Raw genomic sequence first — 23404 nt, forward strand, 5'->3', positions numbered from 1 at the left:
ACATTGATTACTCCCTGGCAGGTAAGCTCAGATCAGATAATGAAAAACAAAACCAAAAACAAAATTCCCAAATCTGGCTACATTAGTCCTCACTATCAGTCAAATGCTATATTAACTCTATTACATTCAATCTGTCACAGTCCCTAATAATTAGAACTGATACTAATCCTAATTTTCAAACAAGGAAACTGAGGCAGAGGGAAGTTATATAACTCTTCTGAAGATGTATCATTAGAATAACTGCTGCAAAATTTGGCTACATTCAAAATGACTTTTTTTTTTTTTACATACTTTCTCCTTTGCATCCTCAGGATTTATCGCTCCCTTAGTTTTCTTTTTTTTCTTTTTAACCAATCTTTAGATGTTTAATATATATTTAGTTATGATACACACATAGTACTGTTTTTTGCATATAAATTATAGGCCACAAATAATTTCTTATTAATTTTTATACCAACAGTAGAATGATAAAGATATAATTCCAATGTATATTAGACTGGCCCCCAGAAAATGCAGCAGAAAAATTCAACTAGTGTTAATCACATAAATCCACTTAATTTATAGACACTGATAAAAATGGACATAAAACCTAGTTCTACAAAAAGGACTTTAATTGTCTTGATTGATATTAGATACTACAAAAGTGCTGTATGTTCTGGAACCTGAAATGCCTATAAAAATAATATAACATAAATGGAAATTCATTTCATTTTCTATAGTTTTTGAATTATATGCACGAACTAAAGGTGAAGTATTATTTCAGAAAATAGATAAAAGTTGTTGAAACCCAAAAATATATATACAGAATAATATGATGCCTATTATTACCTAAAGAAATATGTGTTTAATCAAGGTGTACATTTCTGGATGTTAATTTAGTTTTAATACCACTCAATATTTTTAGTACATCCCAAGGGGAGGCTGCAGGTATTCTGTTGTTTAATGAGATGCTTTTATCAAGCAATTTTAGTTGGCACGATCCTTTGATGTTGTTACTAATTACAGACTTTGAAGTACCTAACTTCATACATGTATTAAGAAAGCAATAACTTTGATTCTAAGTTTTTAATTTAAAAATGTAATGAAAGTCTATACTTCAGCAGTTGAGAAATAAGCAATTAAATACTTCATATTGTATCTCAGTGAGCTGTGCAAAATGGAATAATAGAAAACTAAATGCAATATTTGCACATACACAAAAGTAAAACAGTTATCAATCTAGCCTTTGAAGGTAATACAACAAAATCCTCAGAAAACATAGGACTTACACCATGACTACAGATGAAATTCCCAGATCATACCCACAAATGCACGTTGACATGGAAGTGATGTGTTAAAATTGATCATTTCAATTTTTCAAAAATGTTCCATTTTACTTCTTTAGTTTCCTAGGAGATATGTCCTTTTAATGTGATTTAGTGGGTAAGCTGCAAAACCTACAAATGAGTTATTTTCTATAATCTGCAGCTTGCTGTTTTTACCACATAGGATAATTAAAACGGTACTGTTGAAAGGCCTCAGGAAGAAAAGTCATATTAATTTGTTTTTATTTTAAAGGGAACAAGATTACCTCCTTAAAGCTGAAGGTTATAATAGACTTTGAAATCGAAGGAAAGGAAAAAGCTGCCATTCCTCCTTTTCCTGTTGAACTGCAAACCTTTGTCAGCACTATAATAAATGCCACTGAAAGATACTGGCTTAGCTAAAGGGAAAGAAGGAGCAGGCCAATCAAAAATGAGACATAAATGCATGTTTGTTCCATTTATTTTGATGTAAACTTGTAAAAGAAACATTGATATACCCATATTATAGGAAACTTCTATTTGTGTTAACACTGCTAGTTAGAATAAAAGTTGACTTAAAGTATTCAGGTATTATAGACCCGAAATCATCTACTCATCATTATCCACAGAGTGTAAATAGCAAAGATAAAGTTCTGATGGGTTAAAAAAATCTTTTGAGGGGCCTTCCTGGTGGCGCAGGGGTTAAGATGTGACCTGTGAAGAAATCTGCAGCCACTGCAGCACAAGTTCTAGTCCCGGCCAGCCAGGGAGAAACCCACATGGTGGGACAGACCTCTCCTGTATCGCCCGCTGCTCACCTCAGCAGTGTACTTCAGTTCCTCTGCCTGTTCTGTTTCCCAGTCTGTCTCTGGTGAATCCTCTCACCCCCCGCATCTCTGGCCTGTATCCCAATTCTTGTATAAAAATAAATAATCTTAAAAAAGTCTTTAAGAAAAACATAAAACAAAAAACTTTTCAACCTCATAGCTGCAGCTAAAGGTGAAATGGATTTTAAGATGCTGTTATTTTATTTTATTTTTTATTTAAATTTTATTTTTCTATTCCCCATACAATTATAACCCCCTTATTTTGACCCCAATCCCTCCTTTCCCTGCCCCCCACCCCCCATAGAGTGTCTCTGGTTCATAGTTGTTTGTTGATTTTGATATTTTCATCTTATAGTTATTCTTTTTCCTGGTCCCTTATTTAAGTTTTCGAGATTCCTCGAAAACTGTGAGACCATCCAGTATTTTTCTTTTTCTTTCTGGCTTATTTCGCTGAGCATGATCCCTTCCAGCTCCATCCATGTTGCTGCAAATTGCATGTGTTTATCTTTTTTGAACACTGAGTAATATTCAATGGTGTATATGTACCACATCTTCTTGATCCAGTCATCTATTTTTTGGGCATTTGGGTTGTTTCCAAATCTTAGCTATTGTAAACAGTGCTGCTATAAATATAGGGGTGGAGGTGCTCTTTGGAATGGATGTTCTGTGTCCTTTGGGTAAATACCTAGGAGTGGAATTGCTGGATCATATGGAAGCTCTATGTTTAGTGGGTCCAGAAATCTCCACACAGCTCTCCATAGTGGTTGGACCAGTTTGCACTCCCACCAACAGTGCAGGAGAGTTCCTTTTTCTCCACACCCTCGCCAACATTTGTTGTTGCTAGTTTTTTTAATATGTGCCATTCTCACTGGTGTAAGATGGTATCTCATGGTAGTTTTGATTTGCATTTCCCTGATGACAAGTGATGTTGAACATTTTTTCATATGCCTGTTGGCCATTTGCATTTCCTCTTCAGAGAAGTTTCTTTTTAGCTCTTCTGCCCATTTTTTGACTGGATTATTTTTTTTGCTTTTGTTGAGTCTCATCAACTCTTTGTAGATTTTTGTGATCAGTCCTTTATCATTAGTGTTGTGTGCAAAAAATGTTCTCCCAGTCAGTGGGGTTTCTCTTTGTTTTTGTTATTGTCTCTTTTGCTGTGCAGAAGCTTTTTAATTTGATGTAGTCCCAGCTGTTGATCTTTGCCTTCACTATCACTGCTTTGGGTGATGTGTCTGTAAAGATGTCTTTGATGTGCATATCATGTACTGTTTCACCTCTATTTCCTTCTGTGTATTTTATGGTTTCAGGTCTTATGTCTAGTTCTTTAATCCATTTTGAGTTGGTTTTTGTGCATGGTGTGAGGTAGTCGTCAAGCTTGATTCTTTTGCATGTAGCGACCCAGTTTTCTCAGCACCATTTATTGAACAAACTTTCTTTGCTCCAGTGCATATTCTTTGCTCCTTTGTCAAAGATTAGTTGACCATAAATCTGTGGGTTTATTTCTGAATTTTCTATTTGATTCCATTGGTCTGTGTGTCTGTTTTTGTTCCAATACCATGCAGCTCTGATGATTATGGCTTTGTTGTATAGTTTGAAGTCTGGGCGTGTGATGCCTCCATTCCCTTTTTTTTTTTTTTTTTTTTCAGGAGAGCTTTGGCTATTTGGGGTTTTTGGTGATTCCATATGAATTTCATTAATAATTGTTCTATCATCGATTTACAGATTCAACGCTATTCCAATAAAAATTTCAATGTCATTCTCAAAGAAATAGATGCTGTTATTTTAAATAATAATAGTGGGTGTTATTTGAGAAATAAAGAGATAATGAATAACATGACATTAATTGTACTATATTTAGATTTTCTATAAATAATGACATACCCTTATCCATTTAATTATATTCCCTTCCATCATTACTACAAACTTGAGTCTTCCTTTTTTTATTTTTTATTGAAGTAATGTTGCTTTTACACTGCTATATATGACTCAGAGGTATAGGATCATACCTCTTTATACAATCAGTTGGAACTCTTCTGAACTACAGTAATTTTTCAATATCCTGGAAACATATATTTTGTTTTTCATACTTTGTTCATACACTTAACACCTTTAGGAATTACCGTGTATTTTTTAGATACGAAGATATTTAATCATTTTTATCTGTCATTTCTCTTTGGAAGCTTATAATTCTTTTTCTTCATATGTAACTGAAAGAAAATTAACTTTTCTTGAAAGCTAGCTTGAAGTTTTTGATAGATTGGTTTATAACTAGTCCTGCAAAAGATCACATCAACATCTGACTTTAAGTTTTTTGCTCTCTCCCGAGGTATGTGATCAATGTCTGATTTTCACTGCATTTCTATTGTTATAGTATCTTTTGTTTCTCAATATATACCATATTATAATAGTAAAGGTTTTTAGAAAACATAGAAATTCATGTTAAATTTGAATCAAAAGCTGTGGTGACAATTTAATTGACAAACTTATATTGAACAAAGTATGTAAATAGACAAACAATAGTTGCTAACTAATGTATTGTCTTAAAACTAGGAAGTTAACTTTAATAATTAGCATATAAAATAATTATATAACAGATTCTAAACATGGACATTAAAATGGTGCAGTCTGGAGATATCTGGAACTATATAGCAATGCAGTCTTTCTGCAAAAATGACCTTGTATTTTGTTTTAGTTTTATTTGGCAAAATTCAATGAGAGCAATAATGATACAAACCTTTCAACTTGAAAACATTTTCTTAATTGAACATAAGTAAGGGGATGTATGTATTTATGTATATTTTAATTACACATTTAACCATAAAATATTAAATACTACTTTTTAGGGATCTGAATTAAAGACTTAGTATAGTGATTTAAATGATTATGGTTCATCAGTAAAATATATGCCATAATTTTGAAGACTGTGGAAAAAGGAAATCTCTCAGTTATCATGTCAAGTTAAAGTAGCAGAATGTGAAATGTGAACAAAATAATTGCAGCTATATGAAATATATAAATCTAGTGAGAGGTTATGTTAAATAAACACAGCTGTGTTACATGATAAAAGCACACAGATTAAAAGCTCCTTTGGTATTATATTGGTAATAGTAACAACAACTATGGCAGTAGGAACAGTACAACAAAGAGAGTTATAAAGTACCAACAAAGAAGTAAAAAGGACTCTTCATAAACAATATTCATGGTATGTTAATAATATTCACATCATATGCTTACATTAACAAACAATTGTTATTTCCACTATTTGAACAAGGAATAGATTGTGATTTTCTGAACAAGATCTATATCTTAAAATATAAATAATAATTGGAAATTCTGATTCCAAAGAATTAAATTCAGAATAATGCTATAGCATGAAATTGTAAAGTATTAGGTAGCCACATTTAGTAGCAATTAGAGAAGGTATCACTTTTATAAACACCAACTTACTTCTAAAAATGAGTATTGTTTATTTTTCTAAACTTGAGTTTTACTTAACTCATATCTAATGAGGAAAAACTAATTCTTGTCAATTGAGATAAACTCAGTATATTTAAGACCTGAACTTGATAAACTCAGATTTTAAACCCACTTTGAGTGCTCTGCACTGCTTAGGAAGTATAGAAATTGGAGCACAGCAAGCATCTTCCCCAGCTTAAGTACTCCTGGCAATGCCTAACAATTGAATAGCCTCTTTTCCTTACTGATAGTCCCTCAAATTTAGTCAACATCATCTGGTCTTACTTGCCTTGTCCCCCAAGGCAGGGCCCAGTGCTTCTAGGGAAAACTCACAGTCCTCAGTCCTCATGCTGAGAAGTTAGCCGATATCTTCCCTACTCAATTAGGTTTTAAGTGCCTTTCTCAGGAATTTAGTATTAACTCTACTGCTCTTCTCTCACTTTTACTAAACTATTATTCACACCTGGGCAGTGTGATTTCACAATGGAATTTCTCTCATTGTTTAGTTTCCTGACATAAAGTCCTTTGGGACACAACACTTATTCCCACAAGCACCTCCTGCCCACCTCCACTGCTATGAACTTTCATTTAATTGGAAACCTTGGCTTTCAAGTTTCCTGTTTTTGCTTATATTTTATAATATCTATTCCTCATTCACCATCTTTTTAGTTTTGTCTTCATATTTATGGATCATATGCCTCATCCTACTTTATTGTAATTTTAAATAATGGTGGAATAATTGGTAAAAGAGTATTAGAATATTTTAAAAATATGTTCATTAATATTTCATATTCCAAACTGCCCTTTACAATCACAGATTTTAACTCACATAATAAATTAATGTCAGTCTGCATTTTCCTTTGAACATCTTACAAGTTATTCACTCTAGTTCTTCTAATTTATAGTCCTAATTGGAATAGTTATGTGATAATAAAACAAAAGAACAATACAACCCTCAAGTAAAGACAGTATTGAGTGGGTTCACAGTTTTAGTGACTCTTTTAGTCTTTCAGGCACTTTGGTAAATTTTCTTTCCTTGTCTACCTTAGTACACTACTGCCATCTGGACTGATGTGAGCACATATGCAGGCAGTGCCTCTGGTAAATATCACAGTTATGTAAATGAAGAACTTGTAGATATATATCAAGGATGATTTTGAAAATGAGAATTAAACATTAGGAACACAGAACAAAAATTCCAGTGACAATCAAATGAAATATTCATACCCAGTTATCACAGAAATGGAAGAAACAGATGTAGAAGAAAATTAAAGCCTAAAAATTCCTAAATATATTGAAGGTGTTATAACTTAAAAATGTAGTACCAGGAAAAACTAGGACAACTATAGAACAGAGTCTTGCATAAAAAGAGTGTGTTAATACCCTGATAAAAATGAAAGTTTCTGTAATAGCTAAATCTTTAGTGAAGAGTTTGAAAACAGACTACTTTTCCAATATTCTTAAATATTTAATACATTTTTATGTGAGTTTACATTATAAATTTGACTGTTCGAAATATATTAATAGCATTAAATGAAAATATTTTAAGTATAGCTAATATTTATTGAGTGGATACTTGTGCCAGGATCTGTTCAAAGGATTTTGGTTATTTAATTCCAATGATTTTTTTTTTTAAGATTTATTTTTATTTATACAAGATCTGGGGTACAGGCCAGAGTCGTGGGAGGGTGAGAGGACTCACCAGAGACAGAGCGGGGAGCAGAACAGGCAGATGGACCGAAAGCACTGCTAAAGGGAGCAGCGAGCAAGACAGGAGAGGTCTGCCTGGCCATGTGGGAATCTCCCCGGCCGGCGGGAATCGAACCGGCGCTGCAGAGGCTGTGGACAGCTTCACAGAGCTGCGCTCAACCCACTGCGCCACCGGGGAGGTACTAAATTCTGATGATTTCAACGAGGTAGTTAATATTAAATTTAAATTATGTCCACATTATAGTTTTACTTATATTATTAAAATGTGTAGAATTATTGTTTTTAAACATAAAAACATCTGAAAAAATAATATAAAGATAAAATGAATAAGCATAAACCTCAGAATACATACAGAACTGAATGTTCATTGAGGCCAGCCAGGCTTTTTCCCTTACCTCTTGCATGAACACTTTAAATCTTTTGTAACACCCATGGCATTTGAAAGGGAATTGCTGACACTTGGCTTAGGGAATGCTCCAGGAAAAATTTATTTTTAACTTTGCAGAACACATTTATTTTAAGTCAAGAATATAACATGCATGATATTTCTGCTTTCTAGAATTAGTCATTACTCAGTGATAATTTCAAAGATGAATTGTAGTCATGATTTTGGAATTTATATTGAATAACATAGTTCATTATTTGATAGAGTTCTAAAAATTTGATATGTGATAGTACACATTAAGGTAAAGTTTAGATAAATTTGATCTGAAAATTAATGATCTTTTTTCCAGTTTATAAAGAATAGCTTCTTTTGTCTAAAGGGCAAAAGAAATATGAAATTCCTAAAACTACAATTTCATCACCCAAAGCATTCCCAGAATATTGAACAATTTTGATATACTTTTTGCTTTTTTATAATTATAATAAAGCATTTTAATGTTTAAAATTAATCAAAATATGAACATCTGTAAAGGTTCCTATCTTAACTGAAACAAGTAATATAGTAGAACTAAAGATGGGTGGCTCTGGCTCAAAAAATTTGTCACTTTGGCCATGCTCCTGCTAACAGATCTCTCCCTGTGGGAAAATGGTCTGTTATAGGAAACATGAGTTTTCAAGACTAAAGTGATCATTCTATTAAAAATGGAGTACAAGTTTCTTTTAAGGAGAAAATATGATATTCATTTTTAAACATAAAATGTAGTTCAAGGGGCCTCCCTGGTGGCACAAGGAGTTAAGCACTGCACTATGAATCAATCCGCAGCCTCTGCAGCATGAGTTTGATCCCCGGCTGGCCAGGGAGCAACCCACATGGTGAGGGAGACCTCTTATGTCTCCCCCACTGCTCCCCTCAGGAGTGTATTTCAGTCAGTCTGCCTGTTCTGTTCCCCACTCTGTCTCTGGTGAATCCTCTCACCCCCAGTATCTCTGGCCTGTACCCCAGCTTTTGTATTCATAAATAAATAAATCTTTTAAAAAAATGTAGTTCAATAATATCTCAATACAATTACTGAATATCTAGTTTACTTTTATATATATTCTGCTATAATTAAATTGAACAATTACAGAGTTCTTTGCATTGCAATAGAAAAACCAATAAACAATTGCACTTATTAAAAAATTCCCTACTGTGATTTCAGTATAAATCATGCTAAATCCAATTCATATGACCCCAACCAGGGGGCTCTCTAACTAATGACTTCTGTTTGGTATATCCCTTAATTCAACATCCAGACATCTGTATGGCTGAATATTTAAAACTGTAGTAGTTAATTATTCTTCCACACTTTATGGAATTGCAGTATGGAATGAAAGTTGTGAATATTCAACTAAAGATTTATTTTGTCTAATAAGGAAAATGTAGTAGCCAACAACATTTTTGAGGGCCTGCTATTGCTAACATTATGCCCAGCACATTATTTTTCATTTAACTTTTATAAAAGTTTAATAAGGTTATTATTATTTTCCTTATTCCCTCAATCAAGGGAACTGAAACATTAGAATTAATACACTTTTCCAGGTCACATGTCTGGTATCTGGTATGAAGCAACAGATAACACAGGGATCTGATATTATCCAATTTCAAGGTAAGCTTCTTAAGTTTACTGCTCTACATTGCTTAGCATTATATTAAATATGTTGCTTTCACAAGTTTTCCTAACCAATGTGTACTTTATTCATGTTCCCATAGAAAAGTAATAAAGAATTTTATACTAGGGAAAGCCTAATTATGTTGAACTGAATTACATATTAATGAGTAAGACTAAGATAATGAATCTATTTTTAGGAGGATTTGTCAATCAAACGTTCTTGATTTTGTGAGTTTTGACAGCTTAAGAAAATTAAGATTTGCTTTTGAATTTTATTTTTACTCTCCTGTGCATGTACGTATGGGTGGACTGAATTTTGTGTTCATAACTGCTATATAAATCAATAAATGGCAGGGTATTTCATATTGCCTCAGGAAATAATTTGTGTGTATTACTGGCATATCTTTCAACCATTTACTATCCTCATCTGTTAAACAAAAACAATAACATTGACAATAACCAAAGAGAATATGTATAGCAGCAAAAATAATCATTCTTTAGAAGATAATGATAAATTATTATGAAAAAAAATTGGTTTCCTATCAAGTTTGGAAATAACACTGCCTAATTACTTCCTTTCCATGCTTGGATCAGCAGATGAAAGGACACCTTGATCCAAAAATTAATTCATTATAAATTCCAACCTTAATAAATTGGAACGATTCAGTTCAGTCACCATCTTTTTCATAAATTAGTTTTCCCAGGATGGACAAGTTTATCAGTATTTAGAGTTTTGAAATCTTGGTATTTTTCTGAAATCAGGGATTATTTCTATGAATTGTTTGAATTCCTTGAGTTGTTTCTATGCTTAACCTGGTATATTGCTGTGCATCTAGAAAATATTTTACTAATGTTATGATCTGGAACTGTTGTTAGCAGGTTTATATTTTGATCCTACAAATGCCAACTGAACCTCCCACATTTAATCAATAACTTCCTCAAATAGTTTTTCAACTGGTGACATTATCTGAGTAATAACTTTTTGCAATATTATTTACAATGATAGTTAATATTATTGAACACTCAATATGTGCTATGATGAATTATTCAATTTTACTTCATTGAAATCTATTTTATCACCAAGAATATTTTCTCAGTTTTGTTAGACTAGTTAAGATTGATATCACTTATACAGATATACATTTAGGAAATCAATATGATATTCATGGGTACAAGACTGAATTCAATATATTTACATAAAGTTTATATAATTGATAATTGAAAATGATATAAATATTTGAATATATTGATATACAATAGGTTCAATTCAATTACTGAAAATGAAAACAATCTTTTATTTGCCAAAGTGTTCTAAATTATAACCACAAGAAAAAAATTAAGAAAAACAAACAATGCTTATTTATACAAATGTGCAAATGGACATCAATATCTCTTACTGCATTGTTTTTGTGTTAAAAAGGTTGATCTTACTCTCTTTTCTCACAAAACACTGCTTAACATTGACTGATATAATTATTTATCCATTAAAAATCACCTGACTAGATTAGCCTGAAAAAGAGAAAATAATGAAATACCAAGCAGAGTAAATTCATTCTATATTGGATCAGTGTTGAGACTCAAAGGGCAACAGTTCAAGAACATGAAAATACTATATATGCAATAACTAAGTAAAGCAAGCATAGCTAATATTTTTATACCTTTTACAGTTGAGCAAAAGAACCCAATTTTTAGCTGTGAGATATTTAAGTGCTCTTTAATCAAAATGTGGTCATGTGATCTAATCCCAGCCAATGAGATGTAAATAGTGTTGTGTATGGTACTACATTACTCAAAGCATTATACAGATTCAATGAGATTTCACCTAAATACACTTCTCAAAAAAAAAAAAAAAAGAAAGAAGACATATTGTAGACCAACAGACACATGGAAAATGTTCATCATCACTTATCATCAGGGAAATGCAAATCAAAACCACAATGAAATACACCTATGAGAATGATCAATACCAGTAAGTCCAGAAGCAACTCATGTTGGTGAGGATGTGGAGAAAAAGGAACCCTCCTACATTGCTGATGGCAATGTGCATTGGTCCAGCCCCTTGAGAAAATAGTATGTTTCTCAAAACATTAAAATTAAGTGTACTAAATTATCCAGCAAAACCACTCCTAAGGATCTACGCAAGGATGGAAAATGCTAATTCATAGGGCCATACACACTCCTATGCTCACTGCAGCAATATTTACAATTGCCAAGTTATAGAAGCAACTAAATTGCCCAAGGATAGATGAAGGGATTAAGATGTCACATACACACACACACACACAGAGAGACACACACACACTAGTATACTACTATTCAGGATAAATAAATACTACTCAGGATAAATAAAAAATGAACTCTTGCCATTCATGACAACATGGATGGAATTGGAGGGGATTATGCTAAGCAAAATAAGCCAGAAAGATAAAGACAAATACCAATTGGTTTCTCTCATATGTGGAATATAGAGAAACAAAACAAAAAGTTAGACAATATCAAACCAAAAACAATCTAGGAATTCTGACTGTTTTACTGGTTTACCAGCAAAGAAGGGGTGAGGGATACAATAGACTATGTTGGAGGATGTTGGGTGCCTTGATGGTGTGGTAACATATGCTTGAAGAAGGGGGATGATATATTTCTGAATCATATACAGTGTTGTAAATCAATGTTTCCTTAATAAAAAAATATTTAACAAAAGAATTACAGGAACCAAAGATTTAAAAATGCCACTTGTAATGGACAGAGCAGTGTGGAAGTAAGGAATAGGTAAGGCTCCATTTTTGATTTCTTAGAATCATACAAGTGTCCCTGGGCAACGTTTATCAGTTTAATTTTTTGTCTCCTGTGTTAGCATCTTGACACATTAATACCTGGTGAGTTTTTGGGTGTCATTTAGGGTCATTCCATTTCAATTAAAATGTGTAATTACTGGAATGCAAAATTCAAAATAGCTACTTAATAAGAAAATTCATTTATAATTGAAACATTAGGAGTCTCAATCCCCTTGAAAGCAGAATTTCTCATCCCCAGCATAGTAGCTCTTAAACAAAATGATTCTCATATGTTCCTCTAAATGGCAATTTGTTCCCATGCAAGTAACCAGTTTTCAAATTGTTGACAGGTTTTTACAAACACATCAGTCATAACATGTCCTCAAAATCTGCAATTTTTAAACTCAGTTTTGTTTTCTTATTCCTGAACACATTAAGGGTTATGAGTCACTTAATTTTTGGGTCATTTACCTTATTTTGTTCAGTTTTTAAGAACAACTAAAATGTCAAATAAATTCAGGAGGTTATTATTGTTTCATTTTAGCTAATGTACTAGATAATCCAACCTGAGATTTTTTTTCTTTTCCCCAGACTGAACTCCCAGTCTACTTCCTATGAACATAGTTTGAAAAGTTTCACAAAATGATGTCCATGTGGGAAATGTAAAGATAGAACTTTTTCTACATTCTTAAATTTTCATGAGAGTCTCTGAATAGAGAATGAATTTTAATAATACTGGTTTTCCTTCTTTCTCTGTTTTATTTGTTTTATAGTATTAATCACTTTGGAAAATTATTCTATTCATTCATTTTTTTCTCTGGTCTCTACCAGAATATATGCTCCATGAACTTTTTCTGTCTAGTTCACTTCTTATTCTTGTAAATATAACAGTATGCAAAATCTAATTACCAAAGGTAAGTCAAAGACTATAAAGGCTTTGGTGAATTATTCCCAGGACCATGTGTCAGATTTTATTGTTCTGGTTCATAGATCATAGGTATACAGTGGCATGCATTTAATCATTTATTTATTGACCCATTTACTCCCTCAAAAGATATTTATTAAGCCCCTATAAAACTGTAGAGTTCTTTATCCTCTCATTACTTGAAATAAATGTTACAAGTTTATAATCAAGTCTTTACTCTTATTCTTTTAGCATTTTACAAGTGAACACAAGAAGTAGAGCTGTCTCAGGTTATAGTTGCAGCAGAAAATTAGCTATATCAACATCTATCCAATTGACTATTGTTGACCAGCACAGCAAATCTTAATAATAATGTGAACTCCTCACAAGTATGTGGTGCTTTTATTTATTACAGGCTTATGGGGGAAAGCACTTGTTTGCCCTTTTGATCTCAGATTAAGTCATGGAGTTTATTTTGGTGAAGGGAAGATGAACAGAATGATACATACACCTTCAAAGAGGAAAACTGAAGAGATGGTATGGTATAAGCTTCAACATGCTCCCTCCAAAAATAGTGATTTTTAGGTGCATATTTCATTGAAAATTTTTAAGGGACTATAAAATGCTAAAATTTTAAAACAAACCTTCATATTATAACATAAAATAACTTTAATTTACTAATGTATCAATGCAACGTTTTAAAATCTGGTTTAAAATTTAAAATTTTGTTTTTAAATTTAAAATTTTGTTTAAAAGTGCAAATACTACCAATTCCCCTGTACACGGATGCATGCATGCACACTTCCCATTCACACAATCTTCCCTTAATTTCCGTGACATTGGTAGAGTTTTCTACATCTCAGTTCTTCAGTTTTTACTAGAACTTCTGATATTACTGTCTTTATGTGGTAAGTTTATGGCTCTACATTTTTGCTAGCTTAAGCTCTCATGCTTAATGCTTCTAACCTATAACTTTACATATTCAAAAGGAAGCATTTATCTAAATTCTAGAGGAATGTTCCTAACTAAGGTACTTCTGTTTGTTTTCCATTCCTTTATCACTCAAGTAAAACAGGTTTAATTTGAAAATATTAAATATTGAGCATGCTAGCAAATGCTGAATCAATATCTTATTTCTGTTAATAATAATATCCTATGTGATTGCTCACTTGTATCACATTTAAGGTCAAGAAAAGGGATCAAATTTTTCTGATTAATTTTCCCAAGCTGTACTACTAAATAACAACAACCAAAAAATCTGCACAATGGGCCAAAAATGTAGAAAATTCTTCAGAAAGCACCTGAAACATTCCAGTACAAAGTGCATTTATTTCACAAAGACTTCTAGATCAAAGGTCCACAACTCATTCAGGTCTTTCAAATTTATGATATTTATTCTTTATAATAAACATATTGTGATATTATTGCTTATAGAAATGAAATGACATTACTGCTTATCTAAATGAAGAGGATATACAGTGTTCTTCATCAGGAAGATGGAGATAGCTTCACTTTGTACCACTTATTTCTTTTCCAGAGTCAAAGGAACAATTCAATAAATGGATTCTCTACATTTTTCTTTAACTTTCAACTCCTCATCTAGAAATTGGATGATTTCTAGAATATTCACTGAGAAGACTGAAGTAAAGGGAAGCAAACATAAGGTCACTGACCCTTTTCAAATTGCTTCTCATAAGTAAATCAATATTCAATTTCTGAAGTTTCAACATTTTTTTTTAAATGGAGGTATGATGATATAGGTTTTTGCTTTTTTTTTTTTTAAGATTTATTTATTTATTTATACAAGCACTGGGTACAGTCAGAAGCACGGGAGGGTGAGAGAATTCACCAGAGCCAGAGCAGGGAGCAGAACAGGCAGAAGGACCGAAGTACACTGCTGAGGGGAGCAGTGGGCAGCAGGAGAGGTCTGTGGGCCAGGTGGGACCCTCCTCTGGTGGCTGGGGAGCAGCCGGGGATCGAACTGGCACCGCAGAGGCTGTGGACAGCTTCGCAACCCAGCGCTCAACCACTGCGCCACCACGGAGGCCCCAATTTCAACATTTTAATTCAATTTTTCATCTTCCCTATTCACTACTTCAATAATATCTTGCTCAAACTTATTCTAAACATAGGCCTAACTATAGTCTCTGCCTTTTGTGCAATATCATTCAATAGTCTATGTATGATATAATTGGATTAATCTATGGAAGATTTCATTTTACTTATGATTTAGAACTCAATAATGAATATAAATTACCAAATCACAGATTTCCCTGGACCAGAATTAGATGTCCTATGTCAAATATTTCCTCTATACTCCTTCTCTGAACAAAATCTGCCCAACTGACTTAAGTCAATCACATACATTATTGTAAGTTTACTTTTATCTTATCCCACTATTTTCATTCCACCTGTGTAGAGTGTGCCATATACACTAATATTCCTTCATACACAATGTTAATGCATAAAAAAATCATTCTCCATGATCGACCAATTATACTGCATTGTCTTCCAATTTTTCTACTTTTTATATTGATACATTAATCTAGGTGCTTGGTAATATTAATAGCCATAATTATCATATATATGTTCATTTACCTATACAATATTTTATGAACATTTCAATTACCCTGATCTGTTATAATAGTAAATCTTTAATAAGTAACAATAAGTGATAGCTTACTAATAAAGTGACAAATATATTTTAAACAAAGAAGAAATAAATGACAGTTCTGTCAAAATATTCACATGATGACTAAAATAAAATTCATAGTAAGTTGATCCAACATTTAATTATACCAAAAAGTTTATTTTTGATTATTGATTTCTTAATTTGTGATAATTTGTGACTACTGTTTATTAAGAAAGTTTGAGATCAAAACTACATAATCTAAAAAACAAGCCTCTGCTTTGGTAATCATCTCTCTGAGCCCCACTACTTTGCAATACTAACTGATTCATACCTGTCTCTATGGCACTTAGTATATACTTCTTCGATAACACTTATTTTAAGAAAATGATGAGGACCATACTTTATTCTTTTGGGATCCTGGCATTAATATATGGTTGATTTATTTAAAGTTTCAATGATTGAGTAGGTGAGCGATGAATATAATTCCAAGCATTTTACTATATCATTACTTAAGAAAACAGGAGGTAGGGCAACTAAGGTAACTTATTCTACGAAATATCCTACTTTGTAAAGATAATAATCAAAAAAGTCACATTCATTGTGCATCTCCATTACAGAGTTTAAAATATGTATTTATGAAACTCAAATACCTTTATTATTTGAAACTATAGCCAAGTGTTTAACTGTTTTGCTTATTTGGTTATGTTCAGATAACTCACAAATAGTTTTGCTTGATTTTAATTCCTTAGATACCAAGGAAAGCAGCATTCAAATAACCTTTTTCTCTTTCCCGTTAAGCAACAAATGAAGCAAGTAATTGGGAGGCTAGTAGCTGTCTAAGGAGATTAAATAATTGCTTAGCTGAGCCTAAAAAGTATAACTTAAGGACATTAAGATTTTGAGAAAACTTTTCTACACATTAATATTTTAACTGCACATGATACATTTGTTCTCTCTTTAAGTTTCTTAAAGCAGCATTTTCAGAATTTCAGCAATATTTTTTTTTCTAAATACACAACAGCAACTTTTAAGAATACTGCATAAGCCAATACTCAAATTCTGAGACCATTTTCCTCTTCATATTTAAATCTACACCAAATAGTTTAACCGAGGATTTGGCTAATATTGCCAGTAAGCTGACTCAGTGCTAGTAGATTTAGTTTACCAACCACATCCAGCTGTGGATTTAATAACACAGCAGGGATTTTATAATCTGATTTACTCTAAGAATAGGTAATAAGGTGCCTAATGGCTTCTGAATTAGAAACAAAGCAGGGCTCTCTGAAACCAAATTTGTCATTATTCAAGATCAGATTTATTTTTATACTTTGTATAATATATAAATGTATTGCAAAATTAAGGACATGATTACTATTAAAAGGGGAGGTATTTTTTCACTATATTCTAGAGATATTTTAGAGATGGGAAAATAATTTAGATATATAGGCTCAAACTAAAAAAATAAGCAAAAATAGTAAGATTTTAAAATCATGACATAGTAACATACATTGTTAATAATCCCTTGAAAGAAACTTATTCTCATAGACAGAGCCACCAATACTAATCATTAAAGAAGAAATTCTCTTTAATATTTTTTAGTTCAAATTCCTAACATAGTTTATTTAAGCAACATTCAAGTTATAGTCAAAAATCCATTGATTAAAGATTCCAAAACAGTCTAGGAGAGAAAAATGCAACATGCATATAATATATAACTTTTATTACAATAATCATCACTGTTAAGTTGAAATAGTCACCTCAGAAAATATACTATGTAACAGGAAACAATGGAAAGACCTACATTTAAATTTCAATAATATCATCTATGTCAACAAAGAATAACTGAATTTAGCAGAGGCTCATTTGAAAAAAAAAATTTTTTTCTCCATAACCTATATCTTCAACCACCTTAGGAAAACATTTTTGTTTCTTCTTATTTTACCAAACTACTTCTATTCCTCAGAAATATTAAATCAACTTTTAAAATATTCCACACATACTTTGAATGTCTTAGAATGAAAATAGGATTTATTGCTTAGAAAACAAAATAAAGATTTATGTAGCATAGGTTAGTGTACCATGGCAATTATACCATGCAATTTCTATAACCTATCTGGTGGTGATGGATTTCAGAAGGTTCAGAAGACTTTAATATGCCTTCTGTCTCAGTGGAAAATGCATAAACTGATTTCCAAGATTTTCAAGTACTTTGGAATAATTCTAAGTAGAGTAATATTATATTTTACACAGGAAAATACTTGGAATTCATGCAAAATGATTAAAATTTCTAGCAACAAATTATAGTAACAGTGTTCTCACAAAAGATCAAAAAGTTAAAAAAAAAAACACATTAAATTTCTCACCTGCCTAATACCCAACCGGTAGGCAACAATCCGATCTACTGCATCAGGGTTCATTTGTGTCCACTGCAGACTGTAGGAATAAACACGGTGTCTGTTCTGCCATACAGGGTTGTAGGTATCATAATAGAATTCTGGAGCATAGGCCTTTCCTATAAAAGAAAGAGTCTGTTAATTCAAATAATAAATTATTCGAGTTAAACATTTTTTTTTTTTACCTTTTACCCACTTTCTATTATATGTTCTACAATTTATCCTTGCTTCTCAAATGTCATGTGCTTGGAATCCAATCAAGTTTCTGGGGAATTTTAAGAACAGATTCTAAAGGATTTCCTGGTGGATTGGATTAGCGGTGAAAGGGAAGAAACATCAAAGATGACTGCAAGGTTTTTTTGCCTAAACTGGAAGGATGGTATTCCATCAAATGCTGTAAAATGCTATGGAAGGATCAGTTTGGGAAGAACTTAAATTTTTGAAACTTTAAGTAATCTAAATGGAGATGCAAGTGAGATGTCTAGATTTGTCTGGATTTTAGGAGAGACCAAAGTTGGAGATATAATCTTGCCAACCACAGACACAAAATTTTAAATTCAGTATCATCACATTGATGAGATCCCCAAGGGAATGCAGGAAAGAGAACTAAGGTCTGACTAGTTAGTAGTGGTATGGCTGTGACATGCAGTGACTGTTTTTCCTACCAAACTGTGCACTTTTGAAGAATGGAAATGGTCAAAGTATAGACAGAGATAATACTCCCCATAAAGACCTGAAAAGGAATAACCAGTGAACAGGAGGAAAATTTAAAAATATAAAGTTGAAAGAAGTTCAGGAGCAAGAAAATCACCAACTTTGTAAATAAAATCAGTGAAAATGATCTTAAGATCCATCAGATTTTCATAACGAAGGAAATGGCAAAATTTCCTTCATTTTATGAATAACACTCCATCATATACACATCATGTTGGATTCATCCATTTATTCCATCAGTGTACATGGAGGCTGCTTCCATGTCTTGACTATGGCAAATGAAATATTTGTCTATATTGCCTCTGTCTTTGGTCAATAAATCTGAACTTAAAAACAAATGCCTAACATTAACATATGAATATTGGTCAATAACAACAATGCTTTTCTAGAGATGTTAAGAATATGTGAAGCAAGATAGTGCTTACAGCACATATAAACCATCTTAGTTTTTTTTTTTTAATTGTCAAATTGAAAAGTATACAGATTTGGAATTATAAATCCAATTTACTGATTTCCTGAAATATAGTTTTTATACACCTGTCATTTTTACCTATTTATACATATTTATTAAGTCAACAATATTAGTGTTTAGTGTGAACTTATTAGAATCCCAGGTAGAGTGTTAGGCATTGGGGGTATAAGGAAATGAAGAGTTATGGACTCTAGCCCCACAAAAATCATTCACATTTTCTCAACTTGTATAATAATTCTGCAATTCTTATTGTATGATGAATAAATTTAGTTGTGGACTTATTTTCACACTTTAACATCTTTTTTTCTCTTAAAGCATTAGATTGAATATTAACTATTCTTCTGGGACTTTACTGTATACAGGAATTTCTCTTACCTAGTTTTATCAGCCATCTATCATATAGTGGTTGTAGAGGAGTAATTCAACACATAAAAGATAAAAGATGGATTTTGAACACTAACAATGGAAGTGATTGTATTACTCTGGAGAGGTTCTCTAGGAAAAATAGAAAGTGTCAGGTGAACTAAATTTAATTTTTCACAAGTTTATTAACAAAATTAAATATGTTGAGTTAATTATCTGAATTTTAGTAACACTTGGAGCGTTTTCTACATCACTATTGTGTGAATTTAAATTTTAATGTGACTATTAATTCAACTAAATTAATATGGATATGATCGATTCTATATAAAAAAAGGAGGACTCTGGAATTTCCAAAGAACCATCATATTCATTTTATTACTTTTATCTTGCATGAATCTTTACATTTACTAAATGATAGCACAAGTTCATATTTAATACTTAAGAGAAACATCTAGATGGGAGGTAAACAGTATACCAGATGAAGGAGTCACTACCCAAAACAGCAACGACACCTTGCATATGAGACCAAATTTTTCAAATGTTACTGAGAATGTGTATTAGTAGTAAACTAGATAAACAGCTAGGGGTTTTGATTTAAAATTAGATTAAATAAATAAATGATCTAACTAAAATAAAAATAAGCTTTAAAAAACTTATAAAGTGAAATTAGCATGTCCCAGAAGTGAAGGGGGAAAGGGAACATGGAAATTGGGTAAACAGATAAAACTGTTCAATATTATGGTGAAGTATAGAACTGGTCTTTCTGTGGTGAAATTAATGTAGTATATGCACATGTTGATTCACATTGATGCAACTTGGAACTTATATAATGTTATCATGTTGGTACTTCAACAAAAATTATTAAAAAACAATGAAAATGAGTATCTAAAAATCTATAAATGAAGTAATAGCTGCTTAAGTGAGTAGGGTAAGCCTGATGTGTTTTTATTAGAGAATAGAATCTAGACTGAATTGAGGTGGTAAAAGCCTATTCTATTTTTTTTTTTTTTGGAGAGGGGATGGACTTTGATTTTGTTTATTAACTATAAGGGATATTTAATGGGCAAAATATTTTGCTCTAAGCATCACTTTTTCCATAAAATTAATGATGCATTCAACCAGAAACAGGTGAGAATAAAGTCACAAATAGAGGTGATTTGGCATGGAAAAAAAAAAAACTCTCAAAATGGATAAATGGACATTTCTAAGAGTTGAAATCTACTTCAAGAAAATCAGACTAAAATTTAACATATGTGATAGATGAATTCCAGTGACTATTAAAAGAATACATATTTTAACTTTGAAATATCCTACCAATTCTCTATGAACGTGAAATGGTCTCCGTCAATAAACTGATTTTTCCTTCAGTGGAGTAATCAATGTCTAACAGTCATTTACAGAGTTCACATGGGTTGCTGTCTGCCAGCTGGCCATTAAGGTACCTCTCACTCACAAATCTATAGGGAAATATGAAATATTCCTCTACTCTTTATTGCATTATTTCAATAGTTTTAAGCATACTTCTACATTCCATTTCATGTCTCTATAGTCTGTAGTCTAATCCTACTCTTTTTGGTTGACTATCAGGGAAGTAATTGGCTCATGTAATAAATGTAAACTGCCATAATTCAAGAACTGATTGTTTATCTAAAAACATACTTCTAAGATTGTTTTAAAGCAGTTCAGTTTGGTCCTAAAATTGAAACAAAATCCTCATGATCTTATGAATATTATGAATTTGTTGATCCAGATCTATTTTAGAAGGAAACTAGATAGACTATAGGGGGTGAACAAAATGAAGGGTATACAGATGTCAAATTTTAATATCATACATTACAAACTAATGTTACCTCAATAAATTTTCAAATAAAAAGAAAAGACGAGGCAGATTGAAGAATTTAAAATCCATATTCAAGGTGGTAAAAAATTAAGCTTTCATCCAATGCTTACTTAAATATTACAAGTAAATCAAATTTCACTATAAAATTTCACCATCATCTTTATATTTAGTTGCAGATTATAACAAATCTTTTCCATCCAATTTGTAAAGTACTCATTTTATCTGTATTGACATATCTGTATTACATTTGAGCCACATTAGATGTAGTAATTGTTCATTAGATTAGAGAATAATTTAGAGGTGAACTATTCTAATGTCTTATTTAACAGACCAAAAAATAGATACAGAACAGAAATCATGATATGCAAAAGTTGATACAAATAAACAAATATAACAGGTTCTATTTTAATTTTGACTGTTGATTAATGAAATTCAAAACAAGAAAATTTGGAGCTAATTGTATCACCTTAGAACTGATAAAAATGATTTTAGATGGTACATGAATAATATTGATTAGTAAGAAGGACCTACTGATAAGAAATATTTTTGAGAAGTTATATTTGTACATAGATAAGCTTGCTTATATCTCCTAGAATAATTTTAGAACACAAAAGCTCTTTTGCATAAAGTTCAAAGGAAAAATGTTTTCATTTGAGAAATGCATATTAAAATTTAAACACACACACACTCAAATTTCTTCTCTGATTTCAGAACAAGTCATATTTAACGTTTTTGCATTCACTTTGTGAGATGTTCACAGTAATACTAAGGAAATTCCCTTGTAATAATCTTAGGCTCTGACAACCAAATATGACATCTGCTGGTTGAACAGGGAAAGAATTCATAATATCTTTTTCTCTTTTATCTTACAAGCACTTTTCTTTTTTTTCCTTCAGCAAGCATGCCTAGAATATTTTCTGGCTCTTTTATATTCTATTTTTATTTCTATACAACACTGTTCCAGTTTTAAATCTTTTTAGATGAACTCATCTAGAACTATAGTTCAAAATTAGGAAACAGTTGAAAACTTTTCAAGTGTGTATTAGTAGAAGAAGAGTAGCTACAGAAATTCATGGCAAACTTAAACACTAATGCTATGTGGACTCCTGCATTTCAATATTCAGAGAAACAATGGACACTAGAGTTCACTAATTGAGACGACCAATGACTGTATACATCTCATTCTGGGAAAGGAATGAAGAATTGCATAACTTCTTGGGGAGACCTATTTTTCTGAAAACTTCTTGTTTGATTCAAAGCTTTTTAAAAGCATCATGGATGTGGGAACATTTGGAGTACTTTGAGGATAAAGGAGTTTAATCTGTGAATTCAAAGGAATGTTTTTTTTTTTAAACAGAACCAATGTGTTCACCTCTATTACTTAAATTTGGCATTTAGTTATACAATTGTAACATTAAACTTTATCTCATTAAAAATAATGAAGGAATTATTACCAAATTAAGGGATTATGCCTATTGTCATTTTATCTGAAAGATGGTAAACTAATATATAGAAGAAATGAAGACCTGGAAGACATGTAAGTAATACTTCAAAGAAATTACTCCTATAAAAGGATGAATTACCTTAGAATTCAGGTAAATGTCACAGAATCAATAAAACAGAATATCATCACAAGATTCATTGAAGATCATTGAATAGAGATTGGTCTTATCAATATGTGAGCAGGAAATCATAACTGAAATAACATAGTTGTGAATTCAATGGCATCTCTCAGTTAATGGTTGATTAGAATTCATAAAAATTTGCAAGTTATGAGTAACAATTTATAACTCAACTAAATCACTGAGGTTAAATGACAGAGTGATCGAGACAGTGAAGCGTCTATTCATCTTCCTACTCAGAGACAGCTAACATTGGGCCTCTCTGGTGATGCAAGAGATTAAGTACAGCACTGTGAAGCTATCTGCAGAGACAGCTAACATGTCTTCAAATGGCAGTCATCACTGTGCAACATAGTTTGTTTTACTCATCCTTTGCTCAAG

General features: G+C 31.8%; 1 protein-coding gene across 2 annotated transcripts in view; it reads right to left on the reverse strand.

Moving 5' to 3' along the window:
- Positions 1-23404, reverse strand: part of MDGA2 (MAM domain containing glycosylphosphatidylinositol anchor 2) — a gene marked incomplete at both ends in the record, with an annotated part of 688627 nt that overhangs the window by 41157 nt on the left and 624066 nt on the right. For both annotated transcript variants that reach the window (XM_084239552.1, XM_084239553.1), the window contains one exon: positions 17983-18131. In XM_084239552.1, coding sequence (XP_084095678.1) covers positions 17983-18131 — 149 coding nt within the window. The remainder of the gene's footprint in view (positions 1-17982; positions 18132-23404) is intronic.

The sequence above is a fragment of the Talpa europaea genome (assembly GCF_964194135.1).
Source record: "Talpa europaea genome assembly, chromosome: 8".
NCBI classification, from domain to species: Eukaryota; Metazoa; Chordata; class Mammalia; order Eulipotyphla; family Talpidae; genus Talpa; species Talpa europaea.